The sequence below is a fragment of the Pyrus communis genome, chromosome 12, assembly GCF_041283825.1.
Source record: "Pyrus communis isolate YQ-2024b chromosome 12, ASM4128382v1, whole genome shotgun sequence".
Taxonomy (NCBI): Eukaryota; Viridiplantae; Streptophyta; class Magnoliopsida; order Rosales; family Rosaceae; genus Pyrus; species Pyrus communis.
This window is the reverse complement of record NC_142576.1, coordinates 9,510,574-9,533,005: the sequence shown is the minus strand read 5'-3', so window position 1 is coordinate 9,533,005 and position 22,432 is coordinate 9,510,574. Positions and strand designations below refer to the sequence as shown.

General features: G+C 36.2%; 2 protein-coding genes and 1 pseudogene across 3 annotated transcripts; all 3 read left to right on the top strand.

The window, feature by feature from the left end:
• The first annotated feature begins 989 nt into the window (after positions 1–989).
• On the top strand, positions 990–6,988 carry LOC137745562 (WRKY transcription factor 44). 2 transcript variants are annotated; one of them, XM_068485530.2, is made up of 7 exons: positions 990–1,594; positions 1,759–1,844; positions 3,125–3,562; positions 3,643–3,774; positions 3,964–4,691; positions 5,669–5,827; positions 6,252–6,988. In XM_068485530.2, the coding sequence occupies exons 3-7, from the start codon at positions 3,344–3,346 to the stop codon at positions 6,424–6,426; spliced, it is 1,413 nt and encodes a 470-aa protein (XP_068341631.2). In that variant the 5' UTR covers positions 990–1,594; positions 1,759–1,844; positions 3,125–3,343; the 3' UTR covers positions 6,427–6,988. The 2 variants fall into 2 exon arrangements, with proteins under 2 accessions (XP_068341631.2, XP_068341632.2); XM_068485531.2 differs by lacking the exons at positions 990–1,594; positions 1,759–1,844 and adding an exon at positions 2,721–3,003.
• A 9,647-nt stretch (positions 6,989–16,635) lies between these two features.
• On the top strand, positions 16,636–19,891 carry LOC137745196 (putative serine/threonine-protein kinase PBL7). The gene is made up of 5 exons (XM_068485104.2): positions 16,636–17,228; positions 17,820–18,010; positions 18,297–18,486; positions 18,593–18,984; positions 19,149–19,891. Exons 1-5 carry the CDS (start codon positions 17,108–17,110, stop codon positions 19,434–19,436), a joined length of 1,182 nt encoding a protein of 393 aa, XP_068341205.1. The 5' UTR covers positions 16,636–17,107; the 3' UTR covers positions 19,437–19,891.
• A 732-nt stretch (positions 19,892–20,623) lies between these two features.
• LOC137744351 (protein NUCLEAR FUSION DEFECTIVE 4-like) lies at positions 20,624–22,417 on the top strand (annotated as a pseudogene).
• The last annotated feature ends 15 nt before the right edge of the window (positions 22,418–22,432 follow it).

Here is a 22,432-nt window from a genome sequence, read left to right as displayed (position 1 = left end):
GTGGTCTCTGTACTTTACCCTAGTTTAATTTTAGTCCCTGAATTCTCATAATTAGCTTCTTTTGTCTTTGAATTTAACAATGTGATGCAACATCGATCCTTTTCACTAACGCCGTCTTTTCCCCCATTAAATCTAGGGGTATATTAGGAACTTCAACTTAAAACTTCAAAAAACAATAAAAGAAGATAAAAGAACAAATGAAAATTTATAAATTAATATCTAAAACTTGAAACAAATGAAATTTAAACTATAAAAATACAAAATGAAAATAGTTGGACTTTAGCAACTTGTAAATATTAGGCAATGCGATTTCAAAGTTGATAGGAGATCGAACTGTAGTTGGACTTAAACAACCTAACAAATGACATATTTAACTAGAAAAAAAATTCCTTTGTATTCAATTTTCTTACACAAAAAAATCTGATATTTTTAGATTTTTTTTTCTCTCTCATTTCTCATTTTAAATTCATTTGTAGCCATGTGAGATGAAATTCCTAATATACCCCGAAATTTAAAGAAAATATAGACAACATTAGTGAAAAAGCTAACGGTACAACACATTGCTAAGTTGAAGAACTAGAGAAACTACTATGAAAGTTTAAGAACTAAAACTAAACTAAGATTAAAGTTTAAAGACTATTGCTATAATTTGGTCTCATTTTTAATTTTACATTGGGGATTCTTAGGTGGCATTTTGTATTATTTGATCCCTTAACAATAGAGAGGTAGTAATCACAACAAATCTTTCAAAATTACCCTTTCGTCCTACCATTTCCCCTCATCCATATTCAACATCCACGGCTAATCAAGTCATTTTGACTCACTAATCAGTATCACCATTGTAGGACCCCCAAACTTTACTAGGAACCCAGCAAATCCAACATTGCCACGTGTCCCGGTAGATGACAGTTTCCCAAGTAGCTGACGGCATTAGGGCTCCAAGTGCATTGTAATTTCTATATCATTACAGGTCCCCCACAATATATGAAGGGATCAGAGAGTCAAAGAGAAAGAGAGACGGTTAGTTGGACGTACCACCACCTCCCTCTGGGGCTTCTTCTTCAACCCAACAACAACACTGCTCCCTCACTTTTATTTTTGAGTTCTACAAGAATAAAACAAATAAATTAGGAATAAAAATAAATAAAAAAAAAGAACCCAATTTTCAGTTTTCATTTTTGTTCACAGTAGAACCCATTTTCGCATTTGCTAAATACCAGATTTTGAAACCCAAAGACTCAAACTTTATTACAAAAATATTAAAATATAGGTGAAAAAACTATTGGTTTATCCTCAACTTTCATTTTTCGTGTCAAAGTGGTGGAATTCTGCTGCAGAAGTCTCTCTCTCTCTCTCTCTCTCTCTCTCTCTCTCTCTCTCTCTCTGTCTCCCCATAACACTGTTCAAAAAACTCTTGGGAAGTCCAGCACCAGTGAAAACGCTGCGTTTTGGTGCATATGCAGCAGCAGTTCGTACTTGGCTTCTAAAAAGACAGACGCAGCACTCCTTTTGCAGGATTAATCCTGATTTTTGTTTTCATAAGCTGTTTCTGCTTTCTCTGTCTCTGTCTCGATCTCGATCTCCATTCTCCAAGGTAAAAGCTCTGGTTTTCACGTCACGTTTTTTATAATTTATAATTTTTTGTATTTTTCGAGCTCATTTTTTTTATAAATATTTTTAATTATTCTATTTTTGGAGCTGAAATTTTTATTTGTTTTCTTTTCTTTTCTTACAAATTTTGGTGGTTGTGCAATGCAGGCTGAGCCAAGTGTTATATAAACTTGGCTTATTTAAGATTCAGTGGACCCAACAGATTTCAGGGTTTGTGAGTTGAAGCCATTCAGGTCAGTTGCTGCTTTTGTTCTGCAAAGAGTTTTAGTTCTTAGAGTTTCTGGAATTTGTTGACTAGTTTTAATTTTTTTCAATTTTACTTTTACCTTACCTCTGAAGGTCAGTGCTAATCTGCATCTTATATTATTTTCTTCAAAATCTGTGGCTTAAACTTTTTATATTGAGATTAATTTCTTGTTCTTTTACGTTTGTTGGAAGAAAATTTGTTGGTTTTCAATTCTGTGTTTCTGCAATTTCTTCGATAATTTGGAGAATTTGATGCGTGTGTTTATTAGATTTATTTTTGTTTTGATGTTTTTAATTCATTCAACTTTCTCTTGGAAAGAAAGAAAGAAATTATTTCCGACTTGTGGAAAGGTTATATGATTGGGAAAGTAAGATTACAATATTGTCCACATATGGTTGCCCTTGTCACTAGTAGGGTACTGAACATGTCATGGTTTGATATGTGTGGTTCAATATACGATCTTTGAAGAGAGAGGATTATAATTGCTTCAAGTTTTAATGTCGAGTTCGAGAGATTTCATATATAAAATTAAGTGGTGAGTTGAGATATTACCGATCTTGTTAGTTCGAAGAGGAAGATGTGAACTTGGATAATATGCTTATCTTTTGATAAACTGTTTCATGGATAGTGAAAAAAACAGTCTCAAACAACGATTTTTACGAAATCAAATACATTATGTTTTCAACCGTGGCCGTAGAAAACATGAAAATGACATGTCAGAGACCACAGTGTTCAGGAGCTGTGTTTGGTACTGCCAATTCTATTCAGTGTTCCATCTTCGCTGTTTGTTTTTTTATATGATGTGAATGCTCTCGTGTTCTAGCAGGTTGTTTGTTAGCGCATAATCTGTTTTTGATAAGTTATAAGTGGACTAGATTGTACAATTGTTCCTCGACTTCAATGTGCAACCTTCGTCGGTTATATCACTAAGTTGATGGAAAGAATTCCTAATCCCGGTCAGCTAGTGAACACATGTGTTAGGAAAATCGAAATCTGTATGCTTCCCTTTCCTACTCAAATTATGCATCTTTGAAATGGCAATGAGAATCTGAGAGTACAGGGACTCTTCTGCAATTATTTCCCAATTCCCCAACTCCAAATCCCAAATGCTCTGTCTTGCTTGATAATAAATGCATTAAGCCAAGGTTTTACCTTTCAATTTCTGTGATTTAGTAGAATGATATACTCCTGTAAACTCCTTTGACTCTTCGTCTTGTTACTTTGTTATTTATCTTAGTATTTCTATATAATCCCGGTCTCATGCAGGTTTGAAGTCGATTGAACTTTGCACATCTTGAGCCAACATGGGCAGTAGCAGCTCCTCAAGTGTCGGTTAATTACTATTCTTTGTATTGCTTTCTGGAGAAAGATATACAGAGTATTCCAGGCATAAGATGATGGGACTTCCATGTTTTCATTTAGCTCATGCTAGTACGTCACACATAAAAAATACCTAGTTGGAACATAACATAATCATTGGAAAAAATGGATATTAAGGAAGCAGAGCGTGTAGTTATAGCTAAACCAGTTGCTTCAAGGCCTACATGTTCCACCTTTAGGTCCTTCACAGAGCTTCTTGCAGGAGCTATTGATGCCTCTCCCTCTAATGTATCTTCTGAAACTGCTGTTTCTGCCATCAGACCAAAGACCGTGAGGTTCAAGCCATTGGTGAATCATGCTGTTGATGGATTGGTTTCTTCCCAGGTGATCTTAATTCTACTAAAAAATGATTGTTCCTTTTGAAAAATTCCTTAGCTCTGACTGTTTGTGCGAAAAAATTTCAGGCGGATATCTCTGGTGGAGCACATAGACATTCATTGGAGAAGGTTTCGAAACCAGATAGCAGATCAACTGTGGTATATAAACCATTGGCGAAAGTTGTTTCAAGGGCAACCGTTTCTGTCTTGGCAAATATGGTCAGTAGCTAGATATTGTGTGTTTGCAATTTAATCGAACATTTCTTTTTCTAGTAACATGTATGTGTTTCCTCAGTACTATCTTTGGTATACTGAATAAACGTGTAAAGACATGGACTTCCGAAAATGTGGTGAAACTTTTGAACTCGAATTTTGAAACTAAAATTCCTTTTTGTTCATTCTTACCAGGGAAACTTCAATACCCGCCACCAATCTACACAATCATCAGTTAATGCGGATGTTCTACATCCAAATCAAGATAAAAGCTTTAGATCCCAAAGTGTAAATCTGCGCCATAATAATCCATCATGTGCCGAGACAAATCAGACAACAGAGCCTCCGAAAATAGTCTCACAAAACATGGAAGAGGATCAAAAAATTATACCATCCACAGCCAATACTGATAGGCCTTCTTATGATGGGTATAATTGGAGAAAATATGGACAGAAGCAAGTCAAGGGAAGCGAGTACCCCCGAAGTTACTATAAATGCACGCATCCAAATTGTCCTGTGAAAAAGAAGGTAGAACGATCTCTGGATGGACAGATCGCTGAGATTGTCTACAAGGGTGAACACAACCATTCGAAGCCTCAACCTCCAAAGCGTAGCTCATCAGGGACGCAAGGGTTAGGCGTAGCCTCTGATGGAACTGGTCAAGATACCAACAACAGGTTATGTAATAGTCATCTTAATGAAAGAAATGAAGGTTCGGAAGGTAGATTAGAAGATCAGAATGAAGTTGGACTGCCGGTGCATTTTTACCAAAGCAAAGCTCTACTACGTTATGATCCCCTGGCAAGTGGAGGAATAAATGCTGGTGGTGCAGCTCCTGATAATTCTTGTGGTCTTAGTGGAGAATGCGAGGAAGGAAGCAAGGGGCTTGAAGCAGAGGATTGTGAGCCTAGAAGTAAAAGAAGGTAAGATGTATCATTAAACGAAAATCAGAATCCTATACTTTGGATTAGCTATGCAAGCTTTACTCTGAAAAGGTGGTGCACTTTACTACAACAACAACAAAGTCTTGTCCCACAAAGTGGGGTCAACTATATGAATCCTAGAACGCCACTATGCTCGGTTTTGTGCCAAGTCTTCTATTAGATCTAAGTACTCCAAGTCTTTTCTTAGAGTCTATTTTCAAGTCTTCCTAGGTTTTCCTCTACCCCTTTGGCCCTGAGCCTTAGTCTCGTAATCGCATCTTTTAACCGGAATGTTTGTAGGTCTTCATTTTACATGTCCAAACCACCTTAACCGATTTTCTTTCATCTTATCTTCAATGTTAGCTACTCCTACTTTACCTCGTATATCCTCATTCCTAATCTTATCCTTTCTCGTGTGCTCACACATTCAACGAAGTATTCTCATCTCCGCTATATTCATTTTGTTTACGTGTTGATGCTTGACCGCCCAACATTCCATGCCATAAAACATTGTTGGCCTTGTTGCCGTCCTATAAAATTTTCCCTTGAGCTTTAGTGGCATACAACGGGCACACAACACACTCGATCCACTCTTCCGTTTCATCCATCCAGCTTGTATTCTATGGTTTAGGTCTTCATCAAATTCTCCGTTCTTTTGCAAGATAGATCTAAGATAGCGAAACCGTTCGCTCTTTAGTACTTCCTGATCTCCAATACTCACCCTAACTCATCTAAACCTCCGTTCCCACTGAATTTGCACTTTATATATTGTCTTTGAAAAAAATAATTACTTATCATCGTTTGTTATCTGCTGGTTTGTATCCATTTTCTTGCCTCTTCCCTTCTCCGTAGTTGACCTTGACTGTTTGGATTAAAATGCGATCAAAATATCTTGATTCTTGATGAGCTTTTCTATCATAATACTCTCTGTTCCAGGTTAATGTTATTGACTATGTTTAACTATGATTTTCCTTCAGAAAAAGTGAGAATCAATCCAATGAAGCAGGGATATCAGGGGAAGGTGTCCAAGATCCCCGTGTTGTGGTGCAAAGTTCAGTTGAATCTGATATGACGGGTGATGGCTTCCGCTGGAGGAAGTACGGGCAGAAGGTTGTTAAGGGGAATCCATATCCCAGGTTAGAAAGAATGAATAATTCTTCTTCTTTCTTTTTTTTAGTAAATGTATCCACACCTCTTAGAGCCATTGGCTAATATTCCTCTTGCATACGTGCTCACCTGTCTCATATGTCTACCTCAAGCTCTTAGTCTAGTGATTTTTTTTTTTTTTTTGTGTTGTCGGATGAGGTTTCAAATCTGAATCCCCCATTTTCGTTGATTAAAAAAAAATAGGTAGGGAATTATCCTGGTATTCCGAACTCAAGACATTACTTTTTAGAATGAGGTCCTAATCAAATATATAACCAACCTTTATGGATTATGTTAAGATTCAGTTGATTACGTTGTTCATCGACTGCTGTTTGCATTCATGACATCTGCAATGGGACACTAGGTTCTTTGTGGCTAGCTGGTGCTTACTCCATAACTTTTTCGATCTTGCAGAAGTTACTACAGATGTACCAGTCTCAAATGCAATGTGCGTAAGCATGTCGAAAGAGTCTCGGATGATCCCAAAGCTTTCATCACAACGTACGAGGGAAAGCACAACCACGACATGCCACTGAGGAACGCAAACACAGGAGCATCTGAAAAGGATACAACTAAAGAAAAGCCATGAATGAGTGATAACATCGAACTCAAACCTTGGCATTAAACTGTTTCAACCTCATGTTTTGTCTGACAGAAATGTCAGACGGGCTCCGAGAAAAAATCAGACACCAAAAATAATTTGCTGCAGTGATTCTGATTCCCACCTTGGATGGTCTGATCTGCAATGCTAATAATTTCACATGGGAATCTCTTTGATGGCTGCTTGATGGATTTGGAGACATAAAATGGTGAAAATATTTTTGCTAATTTTCCCTCCTGTTGCTGCTTCCTTCAATTAGCACATCAGAGTATTACATTTTTTTTCTTTTCTTTTCTATTAATTGTAATCCACTGGGAAATTTCACATAACAAAACTTTGTTAGAAATGTTAATGGCGATGATTAGGTTGATGACTCGATAATACTCCTCCCAATAAGCACAAGGATGATAGAGAATAAAGTTCAAGGATCATTCAATTCCCAGTGGGTAATACTTGTGTGTTATATTTGTTATTAGATTATGTTGTAAACTATAGCTTTGAAATTTTGGATACTTTTAAGCAATATTGGGGATGGGGGATTTAACTCAAACCTTGGTGTCTGAGTGAATGTTTCTAATCACTTGAGCGGCAAACCCTTTACGAATCCAAGTCCATTCTCTCTTCCGATCCACTATTTTCTCTCTCTTACCTCTATCACTGCCCTTTTTTCCTTTTTAATTGTGTATACTTAAAATAATTTTGAATTTATACTAGACAAGTTTTGAAGTGTATTTAAAAATTGTTCTCAAGAATGTTCTTAAGAAATATATTTGAAAAAAAAGTTGAAATTTTTTTTGTAGGATACCAAGCGGGCCTTAAGTTTCATATCATCCAAAGCTATTAACTCTACGATATGAACTAGGATCATCTTGTAGAATCATAGATCATGTCTCAAACAGAAATTAGGCCAATAGTACTTAGGGACTCCATTTTCTATCAGTAGTAAGGTAATGATTTTCACCCTCTTATTTGATCAATTTGCACTCCATTGGTAGTGAACACTGCTTAGCACCTGAGTTAAACCTCCTTGATTGTCAATCTACACTTCGCCGAATACACATAAATGACTCATTTAAAAGCATAAAAGCAAAGAGACTCCTCAAAACTCCTTTCCATAATCAAAATACTTAAAAAAACACCATTTTGATGAAGAAAGAACTCAGAATCCAACTGTTATTGCACTAAATATTAACCCTTGATAAGAAATGACCTTTCCTGCACAATTCAATTTTGAAGTGTTTCTCACTTATATTTGTAGAGATATAAATTAACCAAATCCAATAGAAGAATGACACGTGGACAATATGCTCAATATGATAATTTTTTCCTTAACGTTATGAGTAGACCATAAAATTGCTCTAAAGAAATAAGACGTAATCTACTCTAAAGTAATGAGATTTTATGCCACTAACGAACCATGGGCTCTCTGGGAGCAACCAACCCCCTTCAACATCTCATAATGTGTTCTACGTTGTTGAAAGCTAGATCCATAGAACAACTTTCCTTATCTGAGACATCTCATGTGAATGAGTTACATGAGCATGTCGCCCATGACATGCCTTATGGGCTCTCTAGAGTGCCAATAATACGTACTGTCAGTGGGCCATACACAGTCAATGGTGTCAGGGCACCGACTCTTCAGAGTCTTCCTTTGGGTGTCATGCACATCTGTGCTCTTACCGACAGGGACCTTCAAAACTATTAGCCAGCAGGAATGCAGAGACTGGCCTACATAGGGACCTTTAGAACTATTAGCTAGCAGGAATGTAGTGACTGGCCTACATATCAAGGAATGCTTAGTATGCTCTGCAGTTTCCCTTTGCAACTGCCTGCTAGGGTTTTTCCTATAAATAGTCAAGTCAAAAGAACGAAACGGTAACTGCCACTTACTACTTAGATATTTATCAAGTTTTATTTTTCTCTCTATTACTTTCTGACTTGAGCATTATAGGCTCTTTGGCAAACACTCTCCCCTTTTTTTCAAAATGTTCGTAAATTAAGCCAACTATATTTGTTCTTTTGTAAGTAAATTTTTGTCAAATCAATCGTGTACAAAAATTTTATCCACAATATTATAGTTGTTATTAAATGGTTAACAAAAGTTTTTTTTAACACGCACCAAACTCTAATTTGTGTACAAATAGTTAGATTGATTTTTCAGCTGAACCACAGGAAATGTGACACTTCAAGTCTTCAAGCTTGCTGATTGATCTAAAATAAGCTTAGATATTTGGCCCATCGCCCATCTTGGATATTGTAACGTAGAATTCAAACCGACATTTGACCACCACACTACTTTTCATGTGTCACCTTTTTCCACCACTTAATTTTAATCACTCTTTGGAAGTTTTCTGTTGTCCTAACCGTAACTCACGCATCCTTTGCCTTTGCTGGTATGTTACGGGTTCATATTAAATTGTCAATTCATTATTCTTCTAAAATTCTTTGATGTTTTGGAGTATGGAATATTCAAAATGTTGTAATTTTTAAATTTTGATTTTTGTATTTCCAAATAAACATCTAACAGTGAAAACATTAGGAGTATCCCATACTTTGGAGTATTGTAAAAAATTTCATTTTTTTTGGTCATTCCATCACTTCATGAAGAGTCATTTTTTCATTCCTGTAAATCATTGTCTGACCATATAGAGAGAGAGAGTTCATAAAAAAACCGCAAATAGAAATTGTTTTTACCTGCATATTAAACTGTGATTAACATGAATGCAGAAACACCTACTTCTATGACAACGAGTTAGGTAATATCCTTTTTTACGTTGCAGGCTTGACTTATTAACATGATTCTGCAGCGAACATGGGATCAGAGGTATTCTTTGTACTCTTCAAAAAGTTATAAGAAGCGTCTGCGAAGCCATAATTTGTGGGAGGAGTATGGACGGTGACCCACCAAGGTCAAAGGTTTATGAATTTGTGGCATAAATAACTTCATTGAGAAGACCAATATTTGCATTAGCACTACACGCCACACCATGCCATCTGGAACTTCTTGCGTGACTTGGTCCATAAAGTCAATAGTCCCTAAGAACAAAGAGATATAATCTAATTTATGAAGACTATATATTCTAATAAGATGAGTGGTTAACTTATTTCTTTCTCGCATGGTTTTGTAGTTATACAGATCATCGAAGTATTTGATTCACGGTATATGTGTTATGTTTTTGGAGTTTCGTAATTGTCTAATATGATATCAGAGTTTTGATTTTGTGGTTATAACTCATCTCGATATTTGATTTATGATTTGTGAAGTTTTTTTTTTATTAGTGGTTGTTTAGCATGACGTCAAAGTTCCTATTTTTAGAGATCTTTGATTTTTCATATACATGCACGCGAGAAAGGATTTTAGCTTTATATACCTTGTTGACCTATCCTTCCAATTTAAATTTTGGAGTTTGGCTATCTCACCATATATAAGCATAAAGTTATTCTTTACTAGGTACTTAGTATTACGGTCTAATGATATTCCTTTTTACTTGTAATTAAGAGTTCTTAAATTTGATTCTCACTAAAAGTGAATTTAAATCACATTATTATGATTTCCCCACTCTAGTCCTTATCCTACTTCATAGTATGATTTATTTTTATTTTTATATAAGTGTTATTGTACATTAAATTATCTCATTACGGGACAAAAGATTCAAACTGTTACAGAAACTGTTTAAACCAAATCAACTTGACTAATTGAATTATAATATCCAACTTGACTAAATTCAAACCTATCTCTATAATATGTTCGTTTATTACTATTTCTCTCCTTCAATGACAAAAAGAAGAAGAAAGTTTATTCTTTGTCAAAGTTTTTGAAAGGAGGTATTTTTTTTTCTTTCTATAATTTATAGGAATACTTTGAATATATTAAAAGGAAAATTAATGCAAAGTGTTTGAAAATTTTAAGTTTTAACGATAAAGATAAAATAAAGGGTAAAGTGAATAATATCATGATTGACTTCTTAGTATAAAAATATAGTTTTTCGTTAAAATAAACAGCACTAAAAACTTTTCGTTAAAATTTTCATTATTAAACCCTTGAACATTGAGGAAAATATCACATAAATCAAAGAGCACCTCCAAACATCAATGGAAGCCACATATCAAATGATATACAGTCTTTGTGCTTTCTACGATGAAAACAATACTGTTGGTCAAATCTTTTACTATTGTGGAAATGTTGACTTAACTTTAGCATAATTTAAGGAGCAATATCTTAACTAAAAATTTGTAAGTATTGATCTCTTAACTCATCAAAACGTGCCGTTATAGTTATTTTCGTAATGGTCTTTCAATTTTAACCTAATTAGAAAAATGGTCCTTCAACTTTAACACAATTAAAGTAATGGTCCTTTAATTTTAATCCAATTATAGAAATAGTCTTTCTAACATGACTCAATTTAATGAAATTCTAAAGGAGTTGATGAAAAAAACTATAATTGGATGTTTTGATGAGTTAAGAGATCAATAATCATAAATTTTTAGTTTAGAAACCATCACTCTAATAGGATTAAAATTAAAGAACCGTTGTTATAATGTTCACTTTACCTAAATTTAGTGTTAGATTTTCAAATATATCTCATACCACCAAAGCCAAAGCCAAAAACAAAAAAAAAAAAAAAGCCAAAAATCAGAGTTAGTGGAATCGAACGAACGTGACCAACACCATCAAATCAAAGTCACATAAACAAAATGCAATTCTATAGATTTTATATTGAGCATGCAGTGTGTGCCGAATGGAGGGTCGTAAATTAGCCATTTGTGACCGGCTATGAGCTTTTGACTGTGACTAAAAATTGAAAGGAAAAGTTAAATAAACTCCACAGAAAGTTTCCACACACTTAACACAGAAAGTCTTTTGTTTGATCTAAGTACTTCAAATATTTTCTTAGAGTCTATTTTCAAGTCTTCGTAGGTTTTTCTCTACCCTTTTGGCCTTGAGCTTTAGTCTCATAATCGCATCTTTTAACCGGAATGTCTGTAGGTCTTCATTTCACATCCAAATCACCTTAACCGATTTTCTGTCATCTTATCTTCAATATCGGCTACTCCTACTTTACCTCGGATATCCTCGTTCCTAATCTTATCCTTTCTTGTGTGCCCACACATCCAACGAAGCATTCTCATCTCTGCTACATTCATTTTGTGTACGTGTTGATGCTTGACTGTTCAACATTCCATACCATAAAACATTGTTGGCATTATTGCAGTCCTATAAAAAATTTCCTTAACCTTTAGTGGCATACAACGGGCACACAACACACCCGATGCACTCTTCCACTTCATCCACCCAGTTTGTATTCTATGATTTAGGTCTTCATCCAATTCTCCGTTCTTTTGCAATATAGATCTAAGATAGCGAAACCATTTGTATCCATTTTCTTGCCTCTTCCCTTCTCCGTGGTTGACCTTGACCGTTTGGATTAAAATGCGATCAAAATATCTTGATTCTTGATGAGCTTTCTATCATAATACTCTCTGTTCAAGGTTAATGTTATTGACTATGTTTAACTATGATTTTCCTTCAGAAAATGTGAGAATCAATCCAATGAAGCAGGGATATCAGGGGAAGATGTCCAAGATCCCCGTGTTGTGGTGCAAATTTCAGTTGAATCTGACATGACGGGTGATGGCTTCCGCTGGAGGAAGTACGGGCAGAAGGTTGTTAAGGGGAATCCATATCCCAGGTTAGAAAGAATGAAAAACTCTTCTTTCTTTTTTTAGAAAGTGTTCCCACACCTCTTAGAGCAATTGGCTAATATTCCTCTTGCATATGCGCTCACCTGTCTCATATGTCTACATCAAGCTCTTATAGCGCATTTATTAATTCGTAATCAAATTGAAGAGAATTGAATTGATGAGGAATTGAAATAAGGTGGAATCAGAATCAGATTCCTGTTGAAGTTGTTTACTAAAATTGTCCGGAATCGGAATACAATTCCATAAAGCTATTTACTAATTCAGCATAATTGAAATATAAAATAGTATGATTACTAAAATGTCCTTGTCTCAAATCAAATATTTTACATACTTTTTTTAATAAAATTTGATATAGTATATAATAGTAAGAAACTATTAAATTGCTTTTTTATTTCATAGACATACTAAAATGATTTTGTTTATTTTTTTTTATAAATTTAAGTATTGACTTTAATATCTAAATTTTCTCGCTCAAGTTGTAGTTTTTTCTCTTCGGCATATGTATGGAGTTGTACATAATGTGAATGAGTATAGAATTATGCTTAATGAGCTAGAAGGACATGGAAAGAAATTGTTAGGAGCATTTTCAGAAAAATAAGTCTAGGGTTAAAAGGATAATTTTGGAAATAATGAAAGTAAGTGAGGGCATAAAGGAAAAAAACTATCATTCCGGTTCCTTGGGCAATCTGGAATCCAAATACCTTGTATATGTTGGGAATCCAAATTCTCAAATTTCAGGAATTGGATTCCATATTTTGTGTGGGCCCCACGCACTTTTGATTCCTCCCAATTTTAGTAAACACAAGTATAATCCGTAATCGGAATTGGATTTCTTATTCTCATTTCGATTACGGGTTAGTAAACGCGCTATTAGTCTAGTGATTTTTTTGTGTTGTCGGATGAGGTTCCAAATCTAAATCCCCCATTTTTGTTGATTAAAAAAAACAAGGTAGCGATTTATCCTGGTATTCCGAACTCAAGACATTACTTTTTAGAATGAGGTCCTAATCAAATATATAACCAACCTCTATGGATTGTATTAAGATTCAGTTGATTACGTTGTTCATCAACTGTCGTTTGCATTCATGACATCTGCAATGGGACACAAGGTTCTTTGTGGCTAGCTGGTGCTTACTCCATAACTTTTTCGATCTTGCAGAAGTTACTACAGATGTACCAGTCTCAAATGCAATGTGCGTAAGCATGTCGAAAGAGTCTCGGATGATCCCAAAGCTTTCATCACAACGTACGAGGGAAAGCACAACCACGACATGCCACTGAGAAAGGCAAACACAGGAGCATCCAAAAACGATACAACTAAAGAAAAGCCATAAATGAGTGATAACATCGAACTCAAACTTCGGCATCAAACTGTTTCAACCTCATGTTTTGTCTGACAGAAATGTCAGACGGGCTCAGAGGAAAAATCAGACACCAAAAATAATTTGCTGCGGTGATTCTGATTCCCACCTTGGATGGTCTGCTCTGCAATGCTAATAATTTCACTTGGGAATCTCTTTGATGGCTACTTGATGGATTTGGAGACATAAAATGGTGAAAATATTTTTGCTAATTTTCCCTCCTCTTGCTGCTTCCTTCAATTAGCACATCAGAGTATTACATTTTTTTTCCTTTTCTATTAATTGTAATCCACTGGGAAATTTCACATAACAAAACTTTGTTAGAAATGTTAATGGCGGTGATTAGGTTGATGACTTGATAATGCTCCTCCCAATAAGCACAAGGATGATAGAGAATAAAGTTTAAGGATCATTCAATTCCCAGTGGGTAATACTTGTGTGTTATATTTGTTATTAGATTATGTTGTAAACTATAACTTTGAAATTTTGGAAACTTTTAAGCAATATTGGGGACGGGGGATTGAATTAAAACCTTGGTGTCCGATTGAATGTTTCTAATCACTTAAGTTGCAAACCCTTTACGAATCCAAATTAGGCCAGTAGTACTTAGAGACTCCAGATTAGGCCAGTAGTACTTAGAGACTCCATTTTCTACCAGTAGTAAGGTAACGATTTTCGCCCTCTCATTTGATCAGTTTGCACTCCATTTTATTTTGTGCTTCGATAATTGAGCAAATAAAGGAGCATCAAAGCATAAAAATAAGGAGAGGGTGCAAATGGATAGATTTAGAACGTCAAGAATCGCTATTCTTACTCCTTAGTAGTGAACACTACTTGGCTCCTGAGTTAAACCTCCTTGATTGTCAATCTACACTTGCCGAATACACATAAGTGACTCATTTAAAAGCATGAAAGCAAAGAGACTCCTCAAAACTCCTTTCCGTAATCAAAATACTTAAAAAAACACCATTTTGATGAAGAAAGAACTCAGAATCCAACTGTTATTGCACTAAATATTAACCCTTGATAAGAAATGACCTTTCCTGCACAATTCAATTTTGAAGTGTTTCTCACTTATATTTATGGAGATATAAATTAACCAAATCCAATGGAAGAATGATACGTGGACAATATGCTCAGTATGACAATTTTTTCCTTTAACGTTGTAAGTAGACCATAAAATTTCTCTAAATAAATAAGACGTAGTCTACTCTAAAGTAATGAGATTTTTTGCCACTAACGAACCATGGGCTCTCTGGGAGCAACCAACCCCCTTCAACATCTCATAATGTGTTCTACGCTGTTGAAAGCTAGATCCATAGAACAACTTTCCTTGTTCAAGACATCTCATGTGAATGAGTTACATGAGCATGTCGCCCATGACATACATTATGGGCTCTCTGGACGTACTGTCAGTGGGCCATACATAGTCAATGATGTTAGGGCACCGCCTCTTCGGAGTCTCCCTTTAAGTGTCTTGTGCATCTGTGCTCTTACCGACAAGGACCTTCAGAACTGTTAACTAGCAGAAATGCAAAGATTGGCCTACATATCAAGGAATGTTTAGTATGCTCTACAGTTTCCCTTCGCAGTTACTTGCTAGGGTTTTTCCTACAAATAGTCAAGTCAAAAGGACGAAACGGTAACAGCCACTTACTACTCAGATATCTCTCAAGTTTTATTTTTCTCTCTGTTACTTTTCTAACTTGAGCATTATTGGCTCTTTGGCAGACACCCTTCCCCTTTTTTCAAAGTGTACGTCAATTAAGCTAACGATATTTGTTCTCTTGTAAGTAAACTTTTGTTAAATCAGTCATGTACAAAATTTTTATCCTCAATATTGTAATTGTTATTAAGGGGTTAACAAAGTGTTTTTTTAACACGTACCAAACTCTAATTTGTGTACAAATAGTTAGATTGATTTTTCAACTGTACCACAGGAAATGTGACGCTTCAAGTCCTCAAGCTTGCTGATTGATCTAAAATAAGCTCAGATAATTGACCCATCGCCCATCTTCGATATTGTAAATGTAGAATTCAAACCGACATTTGACCACCACACTACTTTTCATGTGTCATCTTTTTCCACTTCTTAATTTTAATCACTCTTTGGAAGTTTTCTTTTGTCCTAACAGTAACTCACGCATCCTTTGCCCCGGGTTCATATTAAATTGTCAATTCATTATTCTTCTAAAATTTTTTGATGTTTTGGAGTATGAGATATTCGAGGTGTTGTAATTTTTAAATTTTGATTTTTGTATTTTCAAATAAACATCTAATAGCAAAAACATTAGGAGTACAGTAAAAAGTCTCTTTTTTGTTTTTTTTTTCAGTCATTCCATCACTTCATGAAGAGTCATTTTTTTTGTTCTTGTTAATAAGATTAAAATTAAGGGACCGTTATTATAATGTTTTCTTTACCTAAATTTAGCGTTAGATTCTCAAATATATCTCATACCACTAAAGCAATAAAAAAAAAAAAAAAAAAAAAAAACCAGAGTTGGTGGAATCGAAAATGTGCTTACTTCTAAGTTCCCAAACAAGGAATTTATATAATATAAACGAACGTGACCAACACCATCAAATGAAAGTCACATAAACAAAATGCAATTCTATAGATTTTATATTGAGCATATGTAGTGTGTACCAAATGGAGGGGCCTAAATTAGCCATTTATGACCGGCTGTGAGCTTTTGACTGTGACTAAAAATTGAAAGGAAAAGTTAAATAAACTCCAGGGAAAGCTTCCCCACACGTAACACTATTGCAAACTGCTACACCGTTGGATAGATGAGCCCTATAGTTGAACTTGCACACACCTCTCTCGGATTATATATATTTTCTTTTTATTATAACTGGTATTCCATACCAATACATAAGAAGAGAAGAAGTGAGAAGTTTAACTTAGAGACGTAACGCGTTGAAGATATTTTAACTATCAGCGTAATTTATCATTGATTAGTATGTAAATGATCGACATCGTTACTCATATAAGTTCTTCCGATTAAGATTATAAATATCTCAACGTCAGTGTTAGACTACTATTAAAACTGTATCAGATTTGTAATTATTTTGTATATCTAAACAACATTATTACCTATATTATTAAATCTAAAACGCGACGGTGATACACGTATTCCCTCTCCTAAAAATCAAAGAAAGGTTCAATCTTCTCCGTCCATTTGGCCCCCACATTTTTCAGCTAATTGAAAACAGTATCCCTAAGCGAGGACTTTCGGAAAGGAGACAAGATGATTTTTATTTATTTATTTATTTATTTATTTTTATTTTAGAGAGAGAGAGAGAGAGAGAGAGAGAGAGAGAGAGAGAGAGAGAGAGAGAGAGAGAGAGAGAGAGAGAGAGAGAGAGAGAGAGAGAGAGAGAGAGAGAGAGAATATGTTGTAAAGTTTCAAGCTTTTCAATATACAAGTTTACAAGCTCTCGCTATCTGAGTGAGTAGCTCGTGCTGGGTTTTGCTTTTTGGGGAGTTGGGGGGAAGTTTGATTCTTTTTATCTTTCGAAGAGTCTCCGCGGATAGTGCTTTTTCTAACTGCTGCTTTTCTCTTTTGAGTCTCTTTGGCTTCTCAAACATTAGATATAAAAACATGGGTTGGATGATGATTCCCTGTTCTGGTAATTCCAACAGTAAAGCAAAAACCAAGAAGAAAAGGAAGAACAAGATTGAGTTGCAGGAAAAGCCACTTGATCAGATCAAACCCACTTCAGGTACTTGCTGGTTAATCAAAATTTACCTCAATCTGTGCTGCTGGTGATTAGCAGATGAATTTACTGGCTTGGTAATTGTTTTTACCCATCTGGGTTTCTTTTAATTTAGTGGTAGAAGCTTTTAGATATTTCGTATGAAGTTTAAGGTCCAAGGGGGGAAAATTGATGATTTGATTGCTTGAATAATTGTTTTATTCAGTTTTTAGTATGCAGATTAGTGCCTTCGAGTAGAATTTTTCAAATTTTGAGATTTCTTAGGGATTGAATTTGATACAGGATGAACTGTTGTTGTAGTTAAATTTGATGAATAAATTTGAATTATGATGTCGTATCATACAATGCACTGGTATAGAAGGCATCTTTGTAGCATTGTATTGCTGTTTTCTTGTCAGAAATGCAGCTTATACTCCTGGTAATGCATATAGGATTGTTTTCGGTTAGCTTGGCATCATCCGTAAAATCCCGCTCAATCTTTGTTACAATTAAATTGCTAATTTTGTTGATAAGTTTACAGGTCTGGTTGTTTTCTCCAGAAATCCCTAACACTTTTTATCTATTAAAGGTCTCACTTTGTTTTCTGTGTTTGATTAGGTTTTTCAAAGACTAATTCCATCTTGAGTGTCAAGGAGGATCCGAAAGATGGGGGGTCTGATCACATTGCAGCACAGACTTTTGCATTCCGTGAATTGGCAGCCGCAACTAGAAATTTCAGGTCAGAATGTCTATTGGGTGAGGGTGGATTTGGTCGAGTATACAAAGGACGTTTGGAAAGTACCAATCAGGTTAGTCATGGTTATCTTTTTATTTCATCAAAACATGAAAAGCAACCGGAAGGGTTTTGTATGTGCTTTTGCACATACGTTTGTGTAGATATTTTCAAGGCTGGTTTTTTTCCCTTTCGGGTGGGAGTGGATTGGGGGAAGATTATTTTGAAATCAATTTCTTCATAAAGACTACTGTTTGCAAACTATGTGATGAAGATTCTAGCTTAATGGGAGATTGAACTTCTAATATGCATCTGATGTAGTTGGTCGTGGAATGTGAAACTTATTGTTGTGTTTGGTGTAGGTAGTAGCTATCAAACAACTTGATCGTGATGGATTACAAGGGAACAGGGAATTCCTTGTTGAAGTGTTGATGTTGAGTCTTCTTCACCATCCCAATCTTGTTAATCTTACTGGTTATTGTGCGGATGGAGATCAAAGGCTTCTCGTTTATGAATATATGCCCCTAGGGTCTTTGGACGACCATTTACATGGTATCTGTTATCTTTTGCATTAACTTCCAAATTTCAAATGCTTCTTAACCTTTAATGATTCTTTAGTTAGCTTTTCGGTGGAACTGTTCATAATCTTGATTTGCAGATGTGTCACCTGGTAAGAGACGACTTGATTGGAATACACGAATGAAAATAGCCGCTGGAGCAGCAAAGGGATTGGAGTATCTACATGACAAAGCAAGTCCTCCTGTTATATACAGAGATTTGAAATGCTCCAACATATTACTCGGTGAAGGATATCATCCAAAGCTGTCTGATTTTGGTTTAGCCAAACTTGGACCTGTTGGGGATAACACCCATGTATCTACAAGGGTTATGGGAACGTATGGATATTGTGCTCCAGAGTATGCAATGACAGGGCAGTTGACTCTTAAATCAGACGTTTATAGCTTTGGCGTAGTTCTTTTGGAAATTATAACAGGCAGGAGAGCGATTGACAATACCAGAGGTACAGGAGAACAAAATTTGGTTGCATGGGTAAGAAATTCCATTCTATTCTGGAGTTCATATTCTTTTAAGTAACGAAGCCTTTTGAGCTCTTTCATATTCTTAATAATATGACTGACCATCAATAACGAATTCTGCAAAATCAAAACTTATTCTGATATTTAACATTCATATGTTACTACTTTGTTTTGCAGGCAAGACCCTTGTTTAAAGACCGAAAGAAATTTTCACAAATGGCAGACCCAACGCTCCAGGGTCAGTATCCCCCAAGGGGCTTGTACCAAGCTCTTGCAGTTGCAGCAATGTGTGTTCAGGAGCAGCCTAATATGCGGCCAGTTATAGCTGATGTCGTCACAGCTTTGACTTACCTTGCTTCACAGAAGTATGACCCTGAAACGCAGCCAGTCCAAAGCTCACGTCTTGCCCCTTGTACCCCCCCTAGAACCAAGAGGGATACTGAAAGGAAAGCTCAATTGTGGTAATGGACACGCCAACTATCACAAGGTTATGATAATACCTGATAGATGCTCATAAGGGTATGGAGTCTGAGCTAATATTTTTTTTGCTGATGATAACATGCCCTCAGACCCTAATTCTGAAAGTTTCTTCCCATCTCCACGTCGTGTCTCATCATCAGAAAATAGTTTTCCTCTTCGTTTTTTTTTCTTGAATATATAGTCAGAATGCTGTATTATATCTTTGTGTGCCTTCGTGCGGTGATTTTTCGTTTGTATTTTTACATTTTTATTCTTCAAATATCTCTATAGATCCCGTAGGTTTCGTTTCATACCACCCTCTTTTTAAGTTTTTCGGGGCTATAGTTCTGCTTTGTTGTGTAACATGTAATTTTCAATTTTCAAACCCTGGCAATATTGCTTTGTATTAATTTTTTGTCTTTTGTTGATATGGAAAGCCTGTGAATGCTTGGAATGAGAAATGTATGTAAAATGTAAATGGATGTATGAACTTGGCTTAGAGTGCAATCCAAGTTTTACAAATAATACGCAAGATTTACATTTCGATTGACTGTAAACTTGCCTCTGTCGCATACGATTATGCTTATCATTTGGAACTCGAAAACTTGAGTAAGAGTTTCAACCTGAATCAGTTTCCGAAAACTATTTATATTACTTCAGAAAACTCGAGTAGGAGTTTCAACCTAAATTTATCTCTGTCGGAATGCTGTTTTCTGGACTATGGGAGCTGCACTTTGGTGGTCATGAGGCTCCTGAAAATGCTTTTCTAATTTGACGAAAATTATATGGTGTTCTGGAGTATTTTAACATTTAGGTCTTCTTCTGTGGCCAAGAATTTAACTGTAAAAAATCCGAAGTACACTAAAAATCTCCAAATCTTGTTAGAAAAAACATAAACGGCTACCAAAAAACAATTTTGCAGGTGATTTTGGGTTATTCTTTCCTTTTTTTGGTAGCAAGAAAATAATCTTTTCATAGTAAATTAGTAAGGGAACTGTTATTAGCATTCCAAAAATCTCATTCTACACTCATCGCAAGTGTATTTTTCTTTCTAATTATAGAAAGTTTGGAGTGCCAAATGAGATTTTTGAAGTGCTAATAACAATTCCCAGTAGTAATACTGATACGTCCAATCCAATCCAATCCAATCCAGTGCTTTTACTCCCAAGCCAAAGACTTAAGGGCTAGGCAAAATGACTGAGGTACCATCACCACCACCATCAGTTGGGTGCACCAGAAATCTACGGAGTTTCGTAGTTTTAGTGGCCAAAAGCCAATGGTTCTCCGTTTTCGCTTCGTTGATGGTGATGGCTGGTTCAGGTGCAGTTTATCTGTTTGGAACCTATTCCAAAGAGCTCAAAACCACTTTTGGCTATGACCAAGAAACCCTCAACTTGCGGGGAGTTTTCAAAGACCTTGGGGCCAACATCGGCATTTTCGCAGACTTAATAGCCGAGGTTACACCAATATGGTTTGTGCTCCTCATTGGAGCGGCCATGAACTTCTTCGGCTACTTCATGATGTGGTTAGGCGTCACGGGAAGGATCGCCAAGCCGGAAATCTGGCAAATGTGTGTCTACGTTTACGTCGCAGCAAATTCTTTAAGCTTTGTGAACACAGGAGGAATGGTTACTTGTGTGAAAAACTTCCCACAAAGCCGTGGTATTTTGATCGGCCTCCTCAAAGGTTATATCGGGCGCAGTGGGGCTATCATCACCCAAATTTCCCTAGCTTCGTTTGGATTTCAGGACAGGAAAGCTCTGATTCTTCTCATCGGTTGGCTCCCAGCTGCATTCTCAGTTGTGTTTCTGTGTACGATTCACCCGATAAAGATCACAGCAACTGCTGAAAATGGACAACTCAAAAGTGTTTTTCCGCTTTCTGTATGTGTCGATTGTTCTTGCCTTGTTTCTCATGGCAATGACTCTGACCCAGAAATCGGTTGTCTTCCCCCGGGCAGCCCTAGCTGCGACTGCCACGGTGGTTTGCGTCCTGCTTTTGTTTCCTCTCTTGATTACCGTCAGAGAGGAGTTAGTCAACTGGACATTAACGAATCAATAACCTTGTCAAATAACCTTAGAGGAACCACAAGAACAAGGGCAACAAGAACTAGAGTTGGATCGAGAGATGAAACCAAAAGGTACGTCTTTCTTCTCAAACATTTTCAAGAAACCACCAACAGAAGATACATCATTTTACACGCACTCTTGAGCATTGACATGCTACTCATATTCATTGCAACGTTATTCGGACTTGGCTCGAGCTTGACTGCTACAAACAACCTCGGCCAAATAACGAAACGTTGGGTTACAAACCTCAGACCATAAACACATTTGTGTCACTCATCAGCATATGGAACTTCTTCCGCCGAATCTTTTCTGGTTACGTCTCCGAAATCCTACTCATGAGGTATAATATCCCAAGATCCCTTATGCTCACTATTTTTCTTACACTAGAATGCCTTGCCTACCTTCTTGTTGCTCTTCCATTCCCTGGTTCCTTGTACATTGCTTCAGTCGTCATGGGGTTTACCCTCAGAGCTCAGTTTCCACTGGCGTTGGCAATCATTTCTGAACTTTTCGGGTTGAAGTACTACTCCACCCTCTTCAATTGTGGACAGTTGGCAAGTCCTCTCGGGACTTATTTACTCAATGTGAGGGTCACTGGAATGCTCTATGACAAAGAGGCACAGAAGGAGCTTGCTAGGCTTGGTCTGCACAGGATCAAGGGCCAGGATCTAACATGTATTGGAACTCGATGTTATAGGTTGTCGTTTACAGTTTTGACTGCAACGACACTCAGTTGCAGCTCTTGCTTCACTTATTTTGCTGATGAGAACGCTTCAATTCTACAGAAGGGACACATACAAAAAGTTTAGAGGGAATAATAGAATGTAGTCGAGATTGATGAGACTGGAATGGCTTCATCATCTCCGACCCATTAACGGAGAAGAGCTGGAACTAGAGTTCTTATTCGGTTTTCTGAATCCAATAAACAAAATA